Source organism: Pseudopipra pipra, chromosome 2, assembly GCF_036250125.1.
Source record: "Pseudopipra pipra isolate bDixPip1 chromosome 2, bDixPip1.hap1, whole genome shotgun sequence".
Taxonomy (NCBI): domain Eukaryota; kingdom Metazoa; phylum Chordata; class Aves; order Passeriformes; family Pipridae; genus Pseudopipra; species Pseudopipra pipra.
In genome coordinates this window covers 19,353,036-19,375,334 of record NC_087550.1, presented here as the reverse complement: position 1 = coordinate 19,375,334, position 22,299 = coordinate 19,353,036, and the positions used below count along the sequence as shown (strand labels likewise).

At 36.5% G+C, this 22,299-nt stretch overlaps 1 protein-coding gene across 4 annotated transcripts in view; it reads left to right on the top strand.

Moving 5' to 3' along the window:
• The window catches only part of ALCAM (activated leukocyte cell adhesion molecule), a 119,405-nt gene that overhangs the window by 29,916 nt on the left and 67,190 nt on the right, over positions 1-22,299 (top strand). Inside the window, exon 1 of one of the 4 annotated variants that reach the window (XM_064644182.1) lies at positions 18,349-18,385. The exons of the other annotated variants lie outside the window; for them this stretch is intronic. Within the exon in view, the coding sequence (XP_064500252.1) occupies positions 18,364-18,385 (22 nt within the window). The 5' untranslated portion in view covers positions 18,349-18,363. Of the gene's footprint in view, positions 1-18,348; positions 18,386-22,299 lie in introns of those variants that run through there. 4 annotated transcript variants of the gene reach the window in all.

The window sequence follows — 22,299 nt, the reverse complement described above, 5'->3', positions numbered from 1 at the left end:
ATTTTCTTAGAGGAGAAGCACGTCAACAAGAAAGACTGAGAGGGTCATGGCTTTATGTGATTTTTCTGGTCTCACAGCTGGGCTTGCTACTGTGATGTGCTGGCACTGTTGCAACTCAGCCAAAGAAGCTGAACCTGAGTGTCTGAAACACCCCCAAGAGCTGAGGGAGAAATAAAAGTGCATGTTTGTACCTATTTTGTGGTTGGTATTCTTTGTAATGTGCATGTAAAAAAATTGGTGGCTAGTGTTTTGGGGGTTTTGGTGTATTTTTTTTTGGGGGGGTGGGTTTGGTGTTGTTTGTTTGTTGGTTGATTGGTTGGTTTTTGTTTGGATTTTTGTTTGATTTGTGTGTGTGCATGTGTTTTTCTTTCATTTAGCAAAACCAGCAAATTTGATTGGGGGAGTGTTTACTTGGAGAATTGGCTTCTGCATGAAAAATTACCAAAGCATGAGACAGTTACTGTCCAGCCACAGCTCCTCTCTTTCAAACCCTTTGTTTGTGCCAAAACACATACTGTTCTTGTTTCTGAATTGTGGATTATGGCTGTGATGTGCAGCACGCTTACATGAATCTGACATGAGAAAAGAGATTTCTGCTGGAAGGAAAGATCCTTGGAGACATGAGCCCTATGCCTTGATTTTTTTTTTTTTTTTTAATTTAAACTTCCTTGCTTTTCTCTGTGAAGAGAAAAGGGTGATCCCTTGCTTACTACACTGACAATACAATGTGGAGGCTTTTTTGCCCCTGGGAGAGCTGAAGGACCCTGTATGTTCCTATAAAGAAACACGTTTTGACCTAAAAAATGAACAGTTTATTGTAGTCAGTATTAGATTAACAGATTGCTGTGGTTTTCTGATGTGTTGTTTCAGTGTCAGTTAATTGTCTTGGCTGTGCTTTACAAACAAAGAGCTTTTGGAAGTTTAACCCACAATTGTATGAGAAGAAATGCCTGTTCACTTAATTTTTTTCATCACTTGTCAGTGGGTATGCAAATACTAATTTGTGGATGCCGTTACAAACTGATGAAGGAATGTGAGGATATTTCTTTCTCTGCCACCTGAAAGTTGCAGAAAAACCTTTTCATAAAATTAGAAGCCCCACTTAATTCTTAATTACTTGACCTCCATCCCTTTTAGTGAGCAAAGAAGGGAGAAATTAGATAAAATTATTTTCTTGCTGCTGAGGATTTTTTTCTCTTTTTATTTTTTTCAGGCTTCAAATTCAGGAGTTGCTTAGATTACTTTTTGAAAGTCCAAAGATGTAATCTTTAGAATTTAGGTGGGGTTTTTTTTGCACACGGTTGAGTAGCAGGAAGAAATAGATTGTATAAAGGCGATGTCAGGATCCAGAGCATTAGACTGTTTTTTATCCAAAGTGTGAAGTTTTAATAGCCTTTTTAAAAGCTATTTTGAAGCACTATTCCTATTCTACAAAGGTTAAATTTTACAGCTTTCTGAAAATGGCGTGTGCTTAGGTTATAAATGCATTTTGAATTCTCTAGTACCATCTTAAATGTTAGTGGGGTGAAATCTGAATGGATGTTTTCTGACCAGTGACCAAACCATTGAAATGTATTTCCTTTTCTCAAAAGACAGTTTCTCCTTTTTTACTGTAAAAGTAATATATATATATATATTTGAATAGAGGAAATGGACATTGGTGTGCAAATGTATCAAGTATATTGTGTGCTATGAATGAAAGTACTTGAAGCCTTAAAAGTTAGGTCAGTGAAAAATCCTGAGGGAGGAGAAGATTACAGGCATCTGGTGACAGCTTTCTGACAGACATGTGGTCTGATCCCTTGACATCTGTATAGGACTGAGCAGGGATTGCATTGGCCACTTCTACCTGGCGAATGACTTTAAAATTATCAGGAGATAAAAAAGGCACATAACATCTGGCTAACAAGGAGATATTTGTGTATCTCAGCAGTTCCTGGTGTGTTTTAAGTTTGAGGGTGCATCTTTGTGTGTTCTTGCAGGGGAATTCCCCTAGGCATGAGCTATGACCTTGGACAAAGACAAGGAATTCTGACTTTTGTCACTTAAGCTTCTTGTTTAAGAAATAAACAGCTTTGCTTATCATTAAGGGGTTGGTTTGTTTGTTTTAAGTGCACACCTGTGAAACATCAGTGTGTTTCTAGTTATTTTTGCCATTATTTCCAGTATTTTTCTTAGCACATAAATACACAATATTAACAAATGAAACTGAGATTGACATTATTTAAAGAGCTTTCTTGGGCAGAATGTGCTGAAAGCCAAAACAGTTCTGGGTTGTTGTTTTTTGGTTTGGTTTTGTCTTTTTTTTTTTTTTTTTTAAAGGGTAGAGAAATAATGGAAATTGCGGCTCCTGACAACCTTGAAGGATATTTGTGACTTATCATGCTTCATGTCACTATTCTTCTAGTAACTACAGTAACTACAAGTGGCTTCACTTGTCTAAGGCTGTGCAAAAAAAATATGGGCTGCAGAATGCAAACAGGCACGAGTGATTAAAAATAAAATCTCATCTATGTGCACAATGCCTAATTTGATTAGGGAAACTTTTCTTGGAAATGCTACCCTCAGAATGTCATCAGTCTTCATTTAGTAGTCAGTGTTGTTAGCTACCCTGCAGAGTGTGTCTGTGCAGCTGATAGTGACTGCAGAAGTGATCAGCCCTTCTGAAGGGCAGGGTAGCAGTAAATGATGGGAACTTTTTTTTCCTCTCTGAACATGAGTGTGTCTTGAATCTGGCAAATTGTGTGGCAGAGACCAAGAGAGGAAACACTTTCTCTTACTTAGAAACGGCTTTTCTGGCACAAAAACGTGACAGCTTTTGTGTCCCCTATTGGCCCAAGTCAAATGGGCTGGAGCAAATATGCATAGTGAAGGATGTCACTTGTAACACAAAAATTGGGAAGCAAACTCTCAAACTGCTGCTGGGCTTCCAAAACAATAAGTGCTGCTCTTGCTCTCTCTTATTTTCCTATCTCAAGTGTTTTTTAATTAATTTTGCAAGCTGTAAATAAATCTATGATTTAAACTATCCTGCTACATGTTAAGAACCTTCCATGCAAACAAAAACAGAAGCAAAACCACCATTTAAACTGGGTCTGACTTTCTGAAAAGGAACTCTGATTTTATACTGTAGCTACAAATGTCTGTGAATAACCATCTATTTGAACGGGTTGTGTGTTTCTAACAATAGATCTTTTCTTTTTGATGGTAACCATAGTGAAATGTCGTTCAACTTTACTTGACTTCAGAAGAAACCTGGCAGAGAACTTTAAATGGCTAAGCCATTTGTTTAATATAATCTTATGAACTGAGCAAAACTAAAATTCCTATTTATCAGTATGTTTTGTGATGCAAAACGTTCTCTGGAAATTCTTGTGAGCTTCTTGATGGTTGAATTCATGTAAGTTAGCATGATAAAACTTTAAATATATTTCATGTTACTGCTCTGAACAGATTCTGAGTTCTTTTCTGTGTAATGTCTGAAATTAGAATTATTGCATAATTGCACAGGCTAGTCCAGGCACTGGCAGGAAACTTTCCTAGTTTGGAACTTTCAGATGTCTGTGTTTTGTTGCTATAATTCTGTGTGTGATAGCAATTGGCTATTCACAAGTATATGAAAGTGCATAGTTTATTAAGAAAGGCAGACTGGTAATAAGACCTGGGGTTTTTTTCCTGTATGATTCAAATTAAAGTAGGCCTGAGAGTTCTTACTGTCTGATAAAACTGTGAATCAGTTTTCTGTGATTCCCTTGTTAAAAACTGTACAGTAATTAGTAGAACTACAAAGAGAAGCACTCAAGCAACGTAACATTTAACGGGAAGTGTTAAACATGTAAAGGCAATAATACATGAACCGAGTGTTGGAACATGCTGGCAATTTTGTATAATTCTAGAAATGTGGGGTCATAGATTACATTTTTGGGTTACTTAGCTCCTTTGAAACTTAAAAGTTTTCCATCTCAGCCCAGTGAAGTATTTAGTCTTTCCTTTTAAATTTTTTTTAAGTTATGTTATAAAAGAAACATAAAAATGTCATGTACTGAAAAGTGAAGTACAATTATTATCATGTCTGTAGCAACTGGGGAGGGAAAAAGTCTCTTAAGCATGTAAATCTGCTCCATAATAATTTATGCCAAGTCTAGAAGTTCAGTAAGCCCTGTTTATGGGAATACACAAAAGAGAAAGTGGTCCTGCTAAGATGTTCACTGTTGTACTTATGAAGCAGCAATTTAAATTGCAAAGAAAATATGCAGGTTTAGTTTGTGGTTTACTACCAAAAAAAATTAGTTCCATGCATCCACAAATCACAGCTTGTTTTTTTTTTTTTTTCTTTATTAACTCCTCCCATCCTAAGTCAGAACTAATGAGAACTGGAGCCATTTCTTATTCACATGAAATTAGAGTGTTGCTGTGGTAGAGTTCTCAAATTGGATAACACTTATTTTTCCATTTAAAAACTCAAAGACCGGGATGGATCACACTACTATTAGTAAAAGTGTGTAAGATTATTTTCTTCTCTTTTTTTTCCTGAAAACTGGATTAAAGCATTAATGTGGAGAAGTGGGGAAGAGGGGGAAGGCTTTTAATGATCTTTAATCTTGAAGACTAAATGTTTGGGCTCTGTTTTCCAGCATTTTCTCATCTTTCTTTTTCACCTCCTTCTCTGAGGGTTGTGTTGTTTCCTTCTATTGTGTCTTTCTGCTTTTCCCCTCGATCTCCATTAGGTTGTTGCAGTAACATCTAGTCTCACTTCACTCCCTTCCGTATCTGCATCCATACCAGCCAAGGAAAAGGGCAGGTGGTAGAGCATGGTGTACATCCATCAGCCATACATCCTGCTAGGAGCAAAGTCTGACTGGTGTAGCTGTGCCTGAATTTGCCTCAGCATGACGGTGTTGTGCTGGAGCACATGTGGAACTGCCAAACAGCTCGTAGGCGTGGGAGCCTGTGGCCCTGCCCTGCTTTGCTCGCCAGCATAGACATTTGAATACAAGTTGTGTGTTTGCAATGGTGGCATTGGTGTTGAGTACTTTTTTTCATTTGTTTTTTTTTTTTTTTGGTTCATACAAACCCATCAGTATACAGTCCTGTCAATAGAAGAAAAAAGAAAAGGAAAATACAAGACAAAGTTGAAATTTCCAAAGATGTAAACAGCAAAATTTACTCACAAACATGCCTTGTACCCAGAGCACTTCGGAGGTTTGCAAAGGTTTCCTTGAGCAACGGAAGTTTCTTGCTCATTAATATTTAGTTCAAAGTTGAAAACACAGCAAATTCTATCGGCAGTAGCAGGATTTTTGTTATGATTTCAATCCTCCATTGCAGAAGATGCCGTGTTGTTTGGATTTTTGTGCAACACTTGTTTACAAGTTCTTTTGCAAATGCCTTCTGACTTGTAGTGGGAGTCTGGCACCAGCATTAGAAGAAGGGGAGGGGAATAAAAAAGCTAAAAAAGCTAGAAGACTTATGTGTTTTCCCTGAAGTGATCTCACTGCTTGGACAGAAGACAGTTGTAGGCAACAAAGAAACTGTGCTTAAATATGCAAATGCTGTATGGTTTTGACATTGTGTTAAACACTTTTGCCCAAGAGTTATTGTCCTGATCATCTTTATGGAGTCGATAGTTACTTTCTGAGGCATTCATCCTGTAAACCTTTAATTAGAGCACTCAAACACTTGCACTGATGAAATTTAGCAATGATACAGTAAAGATAACTGTATTAAGGATAATTTTGCGTTCAAAGGGGTTTTTAACTGAATTTCATAGGAAGACATATAATTTGATCATTTGTTGCAGTAGAAAGGTTATGGGGGTAGTGCCAGGTTACAATACACTGAAATTCAATAATTTTATGTTTCGGGTCATTTTTGGTTAAGGAAAAACAGAAATCTTGAGCTTACCTGTACCTTTTCCTTAATGACTCTCTTCTCTTTATGATACATAATTCATCAAAAAACTCTCACAGATATGTTCTTTTGAAATTTCAACATGGAAACGTCAAAACTTAAGTACTTTAGCATAAACAGTCTTCCACAAAGTTCTACCTTCTGATCCATGTGAATGTCATCGTTAATGTTTCTCGGATGTACTATTTGGGCTTTGCCACTGGAGACTGTTAAGAAGGTATGGCTTTGTTGAAGAACAGTGACAACTTCATTGCTGTTCCTCAGATGAGGATTGTGAAGAGTCCGTGCATATTGTTAAGATTGTTGAGATTACTTGTGCTTTGTGCCTTGTGTTGGTTCTTAAATACCATTGCCATCATCTTAGTACAAACCCCTAAGCAGGGGGATTATTTTACCTACTTTATTTTTTCCTGATTATGTGCTACAGGGATAATAAACTTTTCAGACATTCAGTGCATAGCAGCTTAACACTTACTGCACAGCTCTGTCTCATGCATCATAAAACGTGCACAGAATTTGTTTCTTGTTAAGGTCTTATCCGGACAGGTTTGCTGGGGAAACTTAGGGCAAGTCAGATGAACAGTTTAGCTCAGGAAATGAGAGGTGTTCTCTACCTCAGAATGGGAAAAATACATGGAGGTTTGCAGTTGTCCATATCAAATGCACTCATTCAGTTGTTTCGCCGTATTTTTCTGGGAGTGCAATTGCCTGTAGAAAACAAGCCCTTAAAATGTGCTTTGAAACCACAGAGCGTCACCGGGCATTTGAAATACAAATGACTGCTATCTGACACATTTTCCAGGGTTGTACTGACAGAGGAAAAAGCTCTGTTCTTAACTTAGTCTCCTGACTGCACATCTGTGCTTCAGCAGTACCTGGGTATTATTTGCTGATTTATTACCTGGCTGCTTTGAGATACTATTGTTTTGGCATGTATAATATGACAACTTCTTTCAGCTATAGGGCATACTAATACAGGCTCTTTAAAGACCCGTGGTTGTGTGAGCAGTTTGAATGGTTACCTGAAGCCGAGATACTTTTAGGTTTTAGAAATACTCTATGACAAAGTAGGTAGACAGCTACATGTGAGACTTGTGATGTTGCAACACAGCATCATGGAAGAGATGGGAGAAGAAGGTAGAGAGTCTTATTAGCCACAGAAATCTGGAAGATAATAAACGATGAACTGGAATAAAAATTGCTATGTGATTAAAGGAGTAAATAAGTGTGTTTGGTTACTATTAAATTAGCTTACTTCTCTGCATCAAAATTAGGACAACCAGTTAAATTTGCAGTACGGCAATAGCCACTATACTACTAGTAGTAGGGACTAAATACCAATCTGTGAGAAAAATAAGGAAAAAAAAAAAACATATAACCTCTGCATTTGGACTTGAAGCAAACATACAGTGAGATTTATTTTTATAACGTACTAATTTGTTTTTTTTAATAATCTTTTTTTAATGACTGAGGACTGAAATATTTCTGTTGTAAGAGTGAGGGCCACTCAACATCTTTCACAAGCAGCTATTACCTGCCTTTTTGGTCAATTAAATGTTTTCTTTCTGCAAGAGGTAACAGTTATTGAAGGTCCAATGCCTGCTTTAGCATGTTGTGTGTAAATATTAGCATGTGTAGAACGGGTGTTCCAGATTCAAGCTTGATCTAGAATTTCATGGGAGGACACACACGCTCATGTAGCACTTGGAAACCCAGGGTGCTGAAGAGATCTGTGCTCACGTGGGTCGAACAGTGGGTTTGAGAGTACACAGTTGGAGAAAAGTTGTTGGTTCACCAGCATGATGCTGATCTTTGCAAGGTTGGTAAGTACATGAATGAAGCTCAGTATTCTTAAAACGTTACCGCTGTTCTTTTTGCTGGTCGGAAATTGTTTTCTAAAGGAAACAAACTATTGCACTTTTATTCTTATGAAAATTAGCCTTCCAAAAGACAGTTCTCAAATGTTATATAATTAACCACTTTTGGAAACAAGGAAAGGCAGATTTTTGAATGTATAATTTACACTGATGTCACAGAATCCATAATTCAGGAGTTAAGGGATGGGTTTGTTTGCTCTTGATTGATTGTAATTGCAACCAGATTTCAAAGAAAAAAAGGGTGAAGAGAAATTCTAACGGTAATTTTAACATGGAAAAATAGACAATGGCACTCGTATGAAAATCGTGACTTTTATCAATGTAAATTGTCTGAATCTTAATATTTTATTACAATATTCAGTGGTGACATCAATCAGCCTTTGACCTTCTCTTTTATTTCGTGCTGATACACTCCTGAGGCTGTTAATATTTTCAGCCCCCCTGAGCAGCTTCAAAGAGTAGTTACCTGAGAGTGGGGGAAGATGAGCATTCTGAAGCTGTTAGATCTCATGCACACCAACTCGACAGAAAAAGGGGAATTCATGGTTAGCTGTGGATCTTGTTGCAAACAGTGGAATATATGTCTTTAGAGGGCACAGGATTAGCTGCCACAATGTGCTTGAGCTTCTTGTCTGAAATCAGTCCTGTCGCAGGAAGTCCTTTAAAACTAGTCTAGTATAGATGGGAAATGGGGCTGTTTAGGTACAGAAGGAAAGTCTGAACCCTTGCCTTCATAGTTGAGAAGCAGTTTGATGGCAGATTGATTGTGGTCATCTTGAATAGGTATACAGTGGCTTATAACAAAAGGGAACTATACAGGACAAGAATAAATATTTGTACTTCAGCTGTTGTACTGACTATACTGAGAGCAGACTAACAAAGGGCTTTAATTATTAAAGTGACTAATAAAACTCTGCATGGCACAGTGGAAATTCTGGGGAAAGTACCAGGTGTTGACTTTCTCAGTAATTTTTGCCTTTTTTTCTTTTCCTTTTTTTTCTTTTCCTTTTTCTCTTCTTTTTTCTCTTCTTTTTTCTCTTCTTTTTTCTCTTCTTTTTTCTCTTCTTTTTTCTCTTCTTTTTTCTCTTCTTTTTTCTTTTCTTTTTTTTCTCTTTTCTTTTTTCTTTTCTTTTTTTCTCTTTTCTTTTTTCTTTTCTTCTTTTCTTTTTTCTTTTCTTTTCTTCTTTTTTCTTTTCTTTTTTCTTTTCTTCTTTTCTTTTTTCTTTTCTTTTTTCTTTTCTTTTCTTTTCTTCTTTTCTTTTTTCTTTTCTTTTTTCTTTTCTTTTTTCTTTTCTTTTTTCTTTTCTTTTTTCTTTTCTTTTTTCTTTTCTTTTTTCTTTTTTTTCTTTTCTTTTTTCTTTTCTTTTTTCTTTTCTTTTTTCTTTTCTTTTTTCTTTTCTTTTTTCTTTTCTTTTTTCTTTTCTTTTTTCTTTTCTTTTTTCTTTTCTTTTTTCTTTTCTTTTTTCTTTTCTTTTTTCTTTTCTTCTTTTTTCTTTTCTTCTTTTTTCTTTTCTTCTTTTTTCTTTTCTTCTTTTTTCTTTTCTTCTTTTTTCTTTTCTTTTTTCTTTTCTTCTTTTTTCTTTTCTTCTTTTTTCTTTTCTTCTTTTTTCTTTTCTTCTTTTTTCTTTTCTTCTTTTTTCTTTTCTTCTTTTTTCTTTTCTTCTTTTTTCTTTTCTTCTTTTTTTTCTTCTTTTTTCTTTTCTTCTTTTTTCTTTTCTTCTTTTTTCTTTTCTTCTTTTTTCTTTTCTTCTTTTTTCTTTTCTTCTTTTTTCTTTTCTTTTCTTTTTCTTTTCTTTTTCTTTTCTTTTTTCTTTTCTTTTTTCTTTTCTTTTTTCTTTTCTTTTTTCTTTTTTTTCTTTTTTCTTTTCTTTTTCCTTTCTTTTTTCTTTTTTTTCTTTTTTCTTTTCTTTTTTCTTATTTCTTTTCTTTTTTCTTTTCTTTTTTCTTTTTTTTTCTTTTTTTCTTTTTTCTTTTCTTTTTTCTTATTTCTTTTCTTTTTTCTTTTTTTCTTTTCTTTTTTCTTTTCTTTTTTCCTTTCTTTTTTCCTTTCTTTTTTCCTTTCTTTTTTCCTTTCTTTTTTCCTTTCTTTTTTCCTTTCTTTTTTCCTTTCTTTTTTCCTTTCTTTTTTCCTTTCTTTTTTCCTTTCTTTTTTCCTTTCTTTTTTCCTTTCTTTTTTCCTTTCTTTTTTCCTTTCTTTTTTCCTTTCTTTTTTCCTTTCTTTTTTCCTTTCTTTTTTCCTTTCTTTTTTCCTTTCTTTTTTCCTTTCTTTTTTCCTTTCTTTTTTCCTTTCTTTTTTCCTTTCTTTTTTCCTTTCTTTTTTCCTTTCTTTTTTTTCTTTTCTTTTTTTTCCTTTTCCTTTTCTTTTTTCTTTTCTTTTTTTTCTTTTCCTTTTTTTCTTTTCTTTTTCTTCAGAGGATGACAAGACAAGCGAATGATGAACACAAACGGGGCAGAGGCTTTTCATTGACCTCTTGGTATGAATCAGACAGGCTTGGCAAATCTGGGAGAACTGATTACATTTCTGCAGGAGGCAAGGTTGTTTTCAGTGACTTGGGGGGAAAAAAAAAAGAATTATTCCGGAGTTTCCTTCTTTCAGAGCCCTTCTTGAAGCTTTTCCTTCAAAAGATCTATGTAATAGTACATAAGCTTGCCCCAGTGCTTGCAAGGAAAAATATTCTTTTGTGGTATATCTGGATAACACAGGAGCTAAAGAGTGAGGACACATTTTAGTATTCATCTCGTGATATGGAGAAATGAGTTACCTGATGGATTTAGAGAAGGCCATTAAAATAGCAGTTAGGTGAAGAAGTGTTACAGTTTGGGATTGGAAATTCATACATTGAAACAAAAATCTCTGAAATGAGAAGTTTTCTGTTAGATAGAGGAGCTTGTGAATTAGAGGAAGAGCTGTTGGTCAATCTTCAATAAGGCTGTAGTTTTTAGAGTAGATTGCTTGCTTTCTTTTAATGATGGCTAACAGCTGTTTGCAATGCTGAATTAAAGCCCTTGCAGACATGCATTAGCAACGAATGGTACTCAAAAATACATGATAAATGAATGTGGTATGGCTGCTCATTCAGCATATATGTCTATGTGATGACCATGCATGAAGTAGGATTTATAGTAATATGTTTCACTTCAAGGGAAAACAGCCATAATATCCATCTGGGTAATGCTGTAAGTGATCCTGATTACCCTCCCCAGTGTTTATTCAGGTTAAAGTTTGCTGTATGGCAAGCAACCAGTTAAAAATAAAACTATAAATAATGGTGTTAATCACTGTATAATTTATCTTTGTATTTGTTTATTGCCTTGGGTACTTGATTAGACAGCTCTAACATACAATTAATCAGTAACCTTCAGTGTTAACTTCTCAGCACTGTTTAATTAATCAGTTGTGTTGCAGAGGCTCTGCTGGCTTGGAAGCCAGGAACTGTGCCATGTAAACACTTTTGTTAATGTCAAGTGAAGGTTGAGATATACTTTTTTTTTATTAGCTTAATTGAACTAATCAACTTTTCAGTGCCTAGGTGCAAGTTCTAGAGGCAATCCAAACAATACACAAGAAACATGGAAACAATGTGTTCTGTAAATGCTGGGAGGGTTTTGTGTCTTAGCCATTATTGTGAGTCTTTTCAAGTGTACTGATCATCACACGTTAAAGTACCAGTACAAGGTAAAGACTAAAGTGAAATTAGTTTTAGTAGTTCTGTATTTCATTGAGAATGACAGTGGGAGGATTGATTATTACTTTTTCTAGACACAGAAAAGGTACCTGCAGATCTAGTAAGCATGGAGGAGTTTCATCTTGGAACTGCAGGTAATAATGTAAATGCAGGTACCTGATGCATTTTAGATCATATAATAAGATCATAAAATGATTTGGGCTGGAAGGGACCTTAAAGATCATCTAGTTCCAACCCACAGCCATGGGCAGGGATACCTTCCAATACACAGGTTTCTCAAAGCTTCATCCTACCTGGCCTTGAATGCTTCCAGATATGGAAGGAGATTTTATAGTTCTTTGGCAGGTGTTTAGAAGAGAGTGAAGAGGCTGGTTCTGGTTCTGAGATTTTACAAAGAAACCAAAGTTAAGCCTTGCTCACCTACAGTGTTATTCACACCCTCAAAATAATATGAATGGAACAAATGCTGTTTTTAAAAGTGGCAAGTCTTGATTACTTGTAACAGTTACATGAACTTGAAAGGAAAATAGTACATTTCAGTCTTAATACTTTGAATTTAGTATAATTTATGAAGATTATAAATGAAGCACCAATGGAAGTGCTGTGTCTATGTGTTTGTATTTCTGTGATAGCACCGAAAGAAAGAGCAGGATAAGGACTGTAAGCACAGCCTGTCTTGATAAGAGCAGACTGTTTGAGGATAGTACTCCCAGGACACAATTCCTAGTAGTAAAATGGAAGAACATACACTTTATATTGAGACCAGAATGCTCAGAATACTCTGCTCAGACCTCAGTGTCGATGACTACTCAGAACACCGTGTCTTCTTCTGGCAGTAGGATGATGACAACAAGGTTTTCTTTTTCCTGTTAGCTCATGAGGGAAAAGCAAACATATTTCAAACAAACAAGGAGAAATGGCCAGCAAACGACGACCTGTCCTAAGATTTATGAGGGCTGAAGTAAGCAACACTTTGAAGCAAGGGACAGTGTTGCCATAACAGGTGTTGACCTCAACTGTTTACATGAGAATGATAATACAGGATGATACATTCAAATCAGTGTTGGGCACAAGGGATGCAACCAGACCATTTGGGCACATAGGCTTTGGTATTTCCATGTCTGAGATTGCAGGAGTGTCGATGAATGAAATCATTGAGAAGATGGGTCAGATAGAATCAACTTGGAGATATGATAAATAAATATCACTTCCCTTTTCCATAGAGCTCTCTTACAGAAATTTTCTCATTATTTTTATCAAGGGCAGTCTTTCCCAGAAGTTACAACTCAGGGCATGCCTGATCATGTTGGTTAGAATATACTATTTAGCATATATTCCCAATTCAATGTGTTCATCTGAAGACAGAAGAGACAGTGAAGTCTCTTTTCTACTGGCATTGCATTGTCTATGCCACACCTCCCTTCTGCCTCCTCAAACTGCTGAAACCTTGAGATCCTATCCGTGATATCCCTGACCAACTTCCAAGGAGAATCAGACAGACGTGACTTAATTTCTCCAAAGGGGAACAAGTTTAATATATGGGCTTACTTGCAGTCCTTATCTCTGTTAAGTGAGAAAAATGTAAGTACTGAAGATCTTTGAGGCTGGTAGCTGCGTATCAACTCTGAGCTATTATCAGTCCAAAGTAATTAGGGCTCAGCTGATGGATGGACAGGAACTCAGCTCAGTATGTTTACATAAGCTTTGTTTCGATAGGACACCAGGCTCCGTATATGACTACTGTGTTTATTGTAGATGAGCAAATCCCATTGTGGCTTTCATCCAGTGGGATGATAGATGGGGATTCTTCACAGAAAGAGAATGAGAAATAACTGGCAGTACTGACAAAAATGCCAGACTGAACTGAAACAGTGAAAAGGTGGTATTGCAAAATCAATGTAGCTCCAGTACTGGATAATATAGAGGGGTCATCTGTCTTCTTGCTAGCAGACAGTCATCTACATCAGATACAGCTGAATATGTTAAATGGAAACCTTATCCAAAAAAAAGTATCAAGGATGACACCACTGAAAAAGACTGATGTTACTCCTTCTACCTGACAGTTAGATTGGGCTGGTTGCTTTCCATCACACAAAAAACCAATGCTGTCTAGAGGTGGGGGTGGGCAAAAGCCTTCTGCTGATAGTGAACTAGTTATAGAGTGCTTTAACTGTGAAGGAAATATTCTCCTTCAGCCTTCCTCATTCAAAAGTGCTATTTATTAGAAAGAATAATTGAGCACTTTTTATGTTTGTTCTTTGGGGGTTAGCATGACCTACAAAACTACTGTATATACAAATTCAGACAGGATTCCCTCTGCCAGTATTTAACTTGTGTACTCAAGTGTGTATTTTTCTAATATTCACTGGAATGCTGCAAAGTAGGCATTTTTATTTATTGCACGCATCTGGTTGCTTTAGATAAACTAAGTAAAAAGAGCTGAAATACTGATGATAGTATTTTTCAGCTCAGTCTTTATTTTCCTGTGTTTTGCCATAAGCTTCAATATCAAACTATTTCTTAGCCTGGAAGTTCATATTACAGTATCTTTTTAATAGTTGGACTAATCTCCAGACATTGAAAGGCTCATTACTGCTGTAAGTCTGGATACAGTGACCACTGCTATCAAGTGCAGCTCTGTATCTGAATTCTTATGGTCCCAAGTTTATGACTAAGAAAAGGAGGTAAATCAAATCACTCGAATACTGAGAAACTTTAAAGTCTAGAGGCAGCTTAAATTCATTTTTCACGAAATCCATCACTTACACAAGACTTAATACCTTAAAATTCTAAAACTGATATTGAAGTAGACTTAAAATTACTTTTTTTTGTTGTTGTTGTTAACACAGATACTAATTTACCAGCTAGGGGTAATATTTCATGATCTGTAGCTCATGAACAAGGAGAAGCTCTTTGGTGGTGTAATCAGTGACTGCAGCAACCATGAAATGACAGAGCTCAAGATTATAAGGGGATCTCAAGTGACCTGGCATATCCTTAAGGCTGATATTCTCCCCCCATCTTTCCAGCATGAAAATGTTTCAACCTGTTATTGAAAGGAAAAAGTAGATAGATCACAAGTGAACTTCAGTTTGAATGGGCAGTACTGAGGAGGTGGGAGCAGGGGCAGGCTGCAAAGGAGGGATTCAGAATTGTTGCACAGACACACAGTGATTGTGTTAGGAAAGCCAAAGCTCACCTGGAGCTGAAAGTGGAAAGGGACATCAAGGACAACAAGGCAAGCTTCTGCCACTGCATGAGCAGTAAAACAATAAACAAGGAAAATGCTGACCTGTTGCTGAGCAGGACAGATTTGGTGACAGTGGACACAGATAAGAAGTCCTCAGGCAGACCAAGTCCTCAGAGCCTTCTTTCCCTGAGTTTTCATCAGGATCTGTCCAGAGGTCTTGATAGACAAGCTGGCCACAAGCTAGCAGTGTGCACTTGAAGCAGATAGCAAATGCTGTCCTGGGCTGCATTACCAGGAGAATAGCACATCTGCCCAAAAAAAGCCTTGAGGAGCCTGATGTGATCTCATGGCTGACCCTGGTTTGAGCAAGGGAGATGACTAGAGACCTCCTGGGATCCTGTCTGACTTGATTTACTCTGTGATGATTCTTTGAAATAGGTTACTTTCTGGATTATTGTCCTTCCTTTGCTTCCCTTCTTCATTCGTAGTCTTGATAGTGGATATTCATTAAGGTTACATGAAACATGTTGTAAGAGAAGAAAAAGATCTTTTGATACCTTGGTTTGGGGGGGCTGTCCAATAGTAAATTGCATTTGAAAACTAAAAAATAGTAGTGCAATGTGATATGCTTAGAGTTAGTCTGAATTGTAAGTTTTTGTTCCTAATGGCAGCCTGTTAGCCATACACAATCCTAGCACAATTCAGTAATTTCCTTACTTATTTGGGGAATGTATTGTGTTCCCCTCTGACTTTTCTCTCCTCCCAGACTTTACTACAAAGGCTTGTGTCACAGCATACATTTCTTGTTGACACAAAATAGCAGGAATCTAATACCATGTACTTGGTAGGCTGTGTATCAGAAGTATTAGATACCAGACACACTGGTGCCAAACTAACTAAAAAAATCATTTATCAGATCACTTTAGGGGGGTTTTCCTGCATTGACTTTACCACTCTTTGAAGAGTGATGTAATAGGCTCTGGATGACTTCTTGTCAACAGGGAATACACAATACAATGTCCAGCTTTTGAAATCAAACCTCTGAGGGTCTCTCTTTGCAGGGAGCTGTAACGTGACTCTAAAGTTCTCAATGTAGACAAGTCCACTCTCATAAAAAGGCAGTTTAGTATGAATGACATATGAAAAGCACTAAATCTTCATGTTCAGCATTCCCCCTCGCCGTCATTTATTAACAACCATTTCTCAATTGTGCGTTTTTCAGAAGAGGAAGGACTTAGGACAGGTCACTTGAATCATTGGAAGGAGACTAAGTAGACAACTCATGTGTACTATATATATTTATACTGTATAAGAGAGTTGTACTATATCAGGAGAATGCTCTAAATTGTTGATCTTTATTCAGCGTGGCCTCTATTTTACATGTGAATTACAGTTGTAATGGTGTTGCTCCTAGCCAGCCATGAGTTCTTTGTAACCCCTTCCAAAAACATTCTATGAAAACATCAATATAAGGAAAAGCATGTATGTCTTTCGATGTATTTGGTGTGCATGGGTCTTTAGAAACCCTTGCTTTCACTGACAGATAGCCCATTTAAGTAGTTTTTTTTTTTTTAAAAGCCATTATGCTTGCAGGTATCATGTGCTGTGGCCTTCTCAGGAAAAAGTATACTGAAATGCCAATTTCTTTAGTGGGTTTTGTTTGGTTGATTGTTTTTTTCTGTGGGTTCATGACCAGAGACTTCTGTTCTTGGACTACATCTTTGCCAGATTTAGAGGGTAGAGTTTAAAAGTCTGTATGCTAGAAAGCTTGACAGGTCTTATTTACAAATTTGTAATTTTTCAGTTGTTTGATTCCCACTCCTGAAACTTTTGTTATTTTATGATCTTCCTGAGAAGTTGTTGACAATTGCAATAAGAAATATAATCAGTAAAGACAATAGTACTCAACATTCTCTATATGTGCCATTAATTTTTACCTTATTGTTCAGGGGTATTACTTTGAAGAAATTCTGTATTTCAGTTCTGTATTTCTGTATTCCTGCTTGCTCGTCCCACAGATGTTGGGTTGATGACCTGAGATGTTTGCAGAAATGTTTGTGTGTCTGTCATGCTGTGACCCTGTACATAAACACCTTGACCTGGGGTCTGATATGACCTTTTAATGTTCCATGTTTGGTTGCAAGTTCATTATTCCCCTGGATGTGAAGTCCAGGCTCTGTAGGCTCAAGTCCGTGTTAGACAGTTGATTTTTCACTTTTATTTTGTTCAGCTTCTGTGCTTGAAAAACAGAAATGGTAAAAATGCTCTTTCTGGGTAGCTTATATTGATGTAGCAAAAATGCCTGTAAACTGGTTCATTTTAAAAAAAATCTTTGTTATTTAAAAATAAAATAGTATGAAGTATATATCGAATACATGGGGGTCCTTAAGTGTGCAAATTTTTATATTGACTTCAGCATTTTTACAGCACACCGGTACATGTTTTGCAATTAATTTCAAATGGAAAAAGGATGAAAAGGAAATTTTTTCCTCTTTGTCAGCTAATTTGTTTTCTCCAGCATTGTTGAAACCAGTGTAGCATATGTGTCATGTTGTCTGCTGCATTTATAAAGCAGGATGTAATTAATTAAGATGAATATCTCCAGAGCTAGTTTCTAGGTCAGGTGAAACCTCTGGCCTTGTCCTCTGCTTTGAATGTGTGTCTGTGCTTTTGGTGGGTGGAACAGAGACATCTACAGAAGGCTTAGTGGCTTTCATTTTGTTCGGAACATCTAGTCTGTTGCTTGGGGAGGGCAAAGTGCAGGAGGAAAAAGGAATGTGGCTGGATGAGCTGTCTGGTTTTGCTTGCCTTTGCCACTCTAGTCTTGGTAACTTCATGGTGAGGAAGTATGGCCTGAACTCCTCTACAGAGGAGAGGGTAAATCAATATGATATAAGGAGCTGGAAAGCAAGATGGGGAACAAAGGACTTCCTGCTGAAGCTCTTGATGCTTCCATGACCTAATGCTTTTCCTCTGTCTCCTAGAGGTAGAAGGGTAAATGCTTCCTGACTAGAAACAGAGCCAGGATTAGTTAGGCTTTTGAAGTCCAACAGCAGGGAAACCTTTAGGGCTTTTGGACAGGTGTCTCTTGGAGCACTGATCACTCAAGTAGTCCCATTGCATGAGAAAATTGATTCATGTTGGTGAACCAGTTAGTATGCACTGTCTTTTCTTAATTTGCTTGTTGGCATCTGTGAAGGAGCAACCAATACACTGAAAATTGCCCCCAAATATATTTTTTTAATTGCCACATAAAGTTACATGACTTTTAGTCCAGAGTTCTTATGATAAGGGAAGACAACTGTGTCCCAAGTCTCTGCAGAGTGCTGTCTCTTTCCTTCTCTGACTTCTTTTAGTGTTTCCCATGATATTGGAACTGAAGGGTAGGGAAGTGGCAGAGTTAGCCTCCAGTCTATTTGCTCTTATTTTGTGTTCAAGAGTATCTCAGTTTTGAAATAAAAGGTTTCATTTTAATGACCACAAAGAATTGACTAAAACAGTTGTATATACAACAAAAAATAAAATCCTGTGCAAACCCACTGTATCTGAGTGTGTCAGCTTTTGTGATTATCTTCTGTGCTGTAATCAAGAGATTTGTCCTGAGCACAGGAGAAAGAGCCAAATCCTTTCTGTGCATCTAACCCTTCTGGAAGAAACTGCTTTTCTGCTGCACCTCAACTACTGAATTCAGAGTCTGAATATGGCACTGGAAGACATCCAGGGTAAAGTCACAGTCTGTTGTCATGTATCTTAAAAAGACAACTTTCATACTGACTGAAGAAGGGATGTAAAACATTGCTTGTAACAAGGATTTTCTCATCTTACAATTCTCACAAAATAACTACAAAGAAAATAAAACTCTGGAGAGGGTACATGTCCAGAGAACTTTATTACAATATGTCGATATAATTTGCACCAACTCTGCTCTTTTTCAACCTTGATTCTTGAGTGGCAGTACAGATTATGCTTAAATAATCCCATTCAATTCTTAATTCTTTCGCTGTAGGAAAAAAATTCAGACATAGGTATGGGTGTGTGAAGTCCATTTTCATCTCATCTACCATCAGGTTAAACAGAGTTAACAACACGTTACCACATACGTTGTGCACGTTTGTATGATCTCATGAAGAAAAAGAATGGCAGCATTTATTCTTTCATGTGAAGGGCCACATACTGGTTAATAAAGTTTGTAGTTACTGATAACAGTGACAACAGTCAGTTGGTTTGTGCAGATATGTGAGAAAATTAAATCCCTGTAAATGTCCTCCAGATCAGTAGATGTCAGCTGATTTCCCTGTTCAGTAGAGCAGATGGATATCCATCCAAATATCTGATATCGATATTCTGAGGAGGCAGAAGAGCTGGATAGTAAATAAAGCAGCTCCTTCCCCTTTGTCCCCAAAGGGTAGAGAATGCTGATTCAAGTAATACTGATTCACTGGCAAAACAAACATGGTCAAGTGTGTTAACACAAGTCTGCAGAGAAGGACTTGTTACAATCAGACATCAGTCAGAGATGATAGTGTGTTTAAGCTTTGAAAATAGTAATTTCTTGGCTGTGTCTCAAAGTAAATTCCCTCAGCTCTTCACTGCTGTGGGAGATAGTATTCAGTCAGAATCAGTTAGGATGATCTGTTCTTGAAGAAATGCTAGGAAATTCTAAAAATGCATGTCAGAAGGAGAGCTCAGATTATCCAGAGATGATCATGACAAAATCACAAAGAGCCAACAGCTCTGTAAAAGATGAGTAGCAGCTTACTATGCTTGAGGGAGGGCATGGGGAGGATGACTATGGTGCTTGGGATGGTAGATAGAAATAGATAAATATTAAACTACATTGTTGAAATTGCTAGTCTCACCAAGTTTTGTCTGAAAACAACTGAGAAAAATTTGTGACTCTTCCTTTGAAACATAAACTGTCTCTGTCCTTTCCGTGAATTATAGGTAAAAATTTTCCTTTTTTTTCCTGTGTTGGAGAACACAGAATAGGAGAAAGGACTTGTTCTGATAATCCTAGCTGTCTCACAGGAACAGACTTTTCTTTGAAAAGTCGGCTGTTCACAGGTTCTAAATTTTTGCAGTCTTAAAACTATAAATAGATTTTTTTTTCTCCTATACATTTATTTACTTATTGTATGGGCCAAATCTACAGTTTCACAAAAGTTCAATAGAAAATTTCTTTGGTTGTTAATAACAAGAAATTGTGTTACTAATTTTAATTATTATTAGTTAAAGCTATTAAATTAATTTGAAATAGGAACATAAACCATTGCATGCCTTTTTTGTCTCGGTTACTTGTGGTAATGGTGATATCTTTCAAAAATTATGTAGGTTTTTAACTGAGATATCTAGAGAATCTTTATATGTAGTTTGTTCAATATCAATGTCTTTATGGAATAAAGTTCTATATGTTGTTGTCATTGTTATATCTTCTAAACACTTTGAATGTTTTAATACCACAGACTAGATTAAATACCTGTGGAGTGTTCTCTTCTGTATTCAATGTCTATGAAATATCTTCTGGTCTTTGGGAAAAGAAATCCATGACTTACATTATCGTGAATAGTAATACTCTCAACACTGATTTTGCAAATTTTTCTTTTTTTTTTCTAGTTGTGTAAATGTAAAGATATTGGTAATGCTTGCAGCAAGTCAATGTCAGCACTTTCGCTAGAAAACTTTTACTTTTTGTCTGCAAAAATTCTAAAATACTGAAACTGCTTATTCATCATTTCAACTTCCAAACCAGGGACTACAAAATCAGCATTAGTATTTGTACTGGCCTGACAGAAGTGAGGATGCCTTTTTTGCAAGTGTATGAACCAAATTTTGATAAATATGTGAACAGTCTTTGAGGTTCCATAATATTGTGTTGTTATTTTTTGTATTTGGGCTTCCTCAGATACCCAAAGTCACTCAGCTGAGGGAGGAGGTGAACTGCATGAGTAGACTTGCAGCAGTGACAAGTCTGGATTCCCTGTGTGGCCCAGCTCTGTAGGGAGGACTATTGCTGGCTTCGAGTGTGTAAATGTTACCATCCAAGGGCAGAGCTGAGAACAGTTGCCAGCTTATGCACAGTATATTTGACTGTCAGCTTCTGTTGGTAACTTCTTTAAAATGGCTGTTGTCTGTTTGCGATTTTTGTTTGTTGGTTTGTTCTTGTTTTTTTACAAAAAGTTGTGTCGGGGAGCTTTAGGTTGGATATTAGAAATAGGTTCTTCACCCAGAGGGTGGTTGGGCACTGGAGCAGGGTTCCCAGGGAAGTGTTCACAGCACCAAGCCTGACAGAGTTCAAGAAGCATTTGGACAATGCTCTCAGGCACATGGAGTGACTCTTGGGGAGGTTCCTGTGCAGGACTAAGTGTTGGACTTGATGATCCTTGTCGGTCCCTTTCAACTCAGCGTGTTCTGTGTTTCTGTGATTGAGTGAAATATTTTGAGTACCACAGTCACAGGAGTTTATCTGACCTCTTGAGCAGGTGTACATCTCAGCCAGCTGTCTGTTCCCAGTGTCTGTTCACAGTAAAGAGGGTGTGATTCACTACGAGGAGGACTATTCTTTGTTAGTTCCCTAGAAATGTCTTTTTCTCTTATTGGAGCTCAGAGGTGATGCTGATGCTGGTATAAAACCCCATATTGAAGGTAATTACAGCTAGGTAATATTAGCTCTACCTGAGTTTACTGCTCTATTAATTTTTCTTAGAGTAAGAAAATGGCTGTAGATGGTTCTGTTGGGGGTTAAAAAATACAGTGCAAATCAGCATACAAAAATAAATCACTGAAATTTTTGAAATGCATGCTTAGCCCTGATAATACTTATGTTTTAAAGTGAGAAAAATGGGAGCTGCTGAAGAGCTGAAATGGACGTTTTAACAGCATGAATAGATAAGTGGTAGTGTGTTCAACTGCATTTTTGTTGTAGGTTTTCTGTATACTTCAGGTGCTGGTAGAAACAACTTCTTTGTACAGCTCAAGGACTGTTCATGAATCAAAAGTAATTTGTATGCTAAAAAGCAAAAAGGGTTTTGACATTGCTAAAACATGGGTAACAACATTCACGAAACTGAACTTACTAAACCACATTTTGGAGAGATATACAAAAGATGCCAGTCTTGATAACTTTCTAAGAAAACTTTACACAGAATTTTATAATGGCTAATAGTACCCAAAAGTCTCTTTGCAGATTAGGAAGCTTAAGATCCTCAAAGTATTTAGTGATTTAATAGAGTCGGAAGAAATTAGGATTCTTGATTTTTTTAATGTTCTTTGAAATTTGTTTTTATAGCATGAAATAGTTTTCGTGGGACATGTTAGTTTTGCCAGTATTTGGAATCGAAGCACTTTTGATTCAGTTAAAAATTAATCAGCTTAATTTTTTTGCCATCTAACCTCTTGTTATTCAGTTTCCTTTAACTTCCTCACCTTTTTTACTCCTCTTTTTCCTCCTGACCCTGATGCTATGCTTGTATCTGCTTCTCTCAGTGATATTTATGAGAGGAATGGCACATTTCAGATTGCTCTAGAATGATGTTACTTAAATAGTAAATCAGCATTTTTTTTCCTCATACTTATGTTGGCAATCTGTTTTGTTTGGTTTGTTGCAGATCATTTTACAAGAAATGTTACTTCTTAGCAC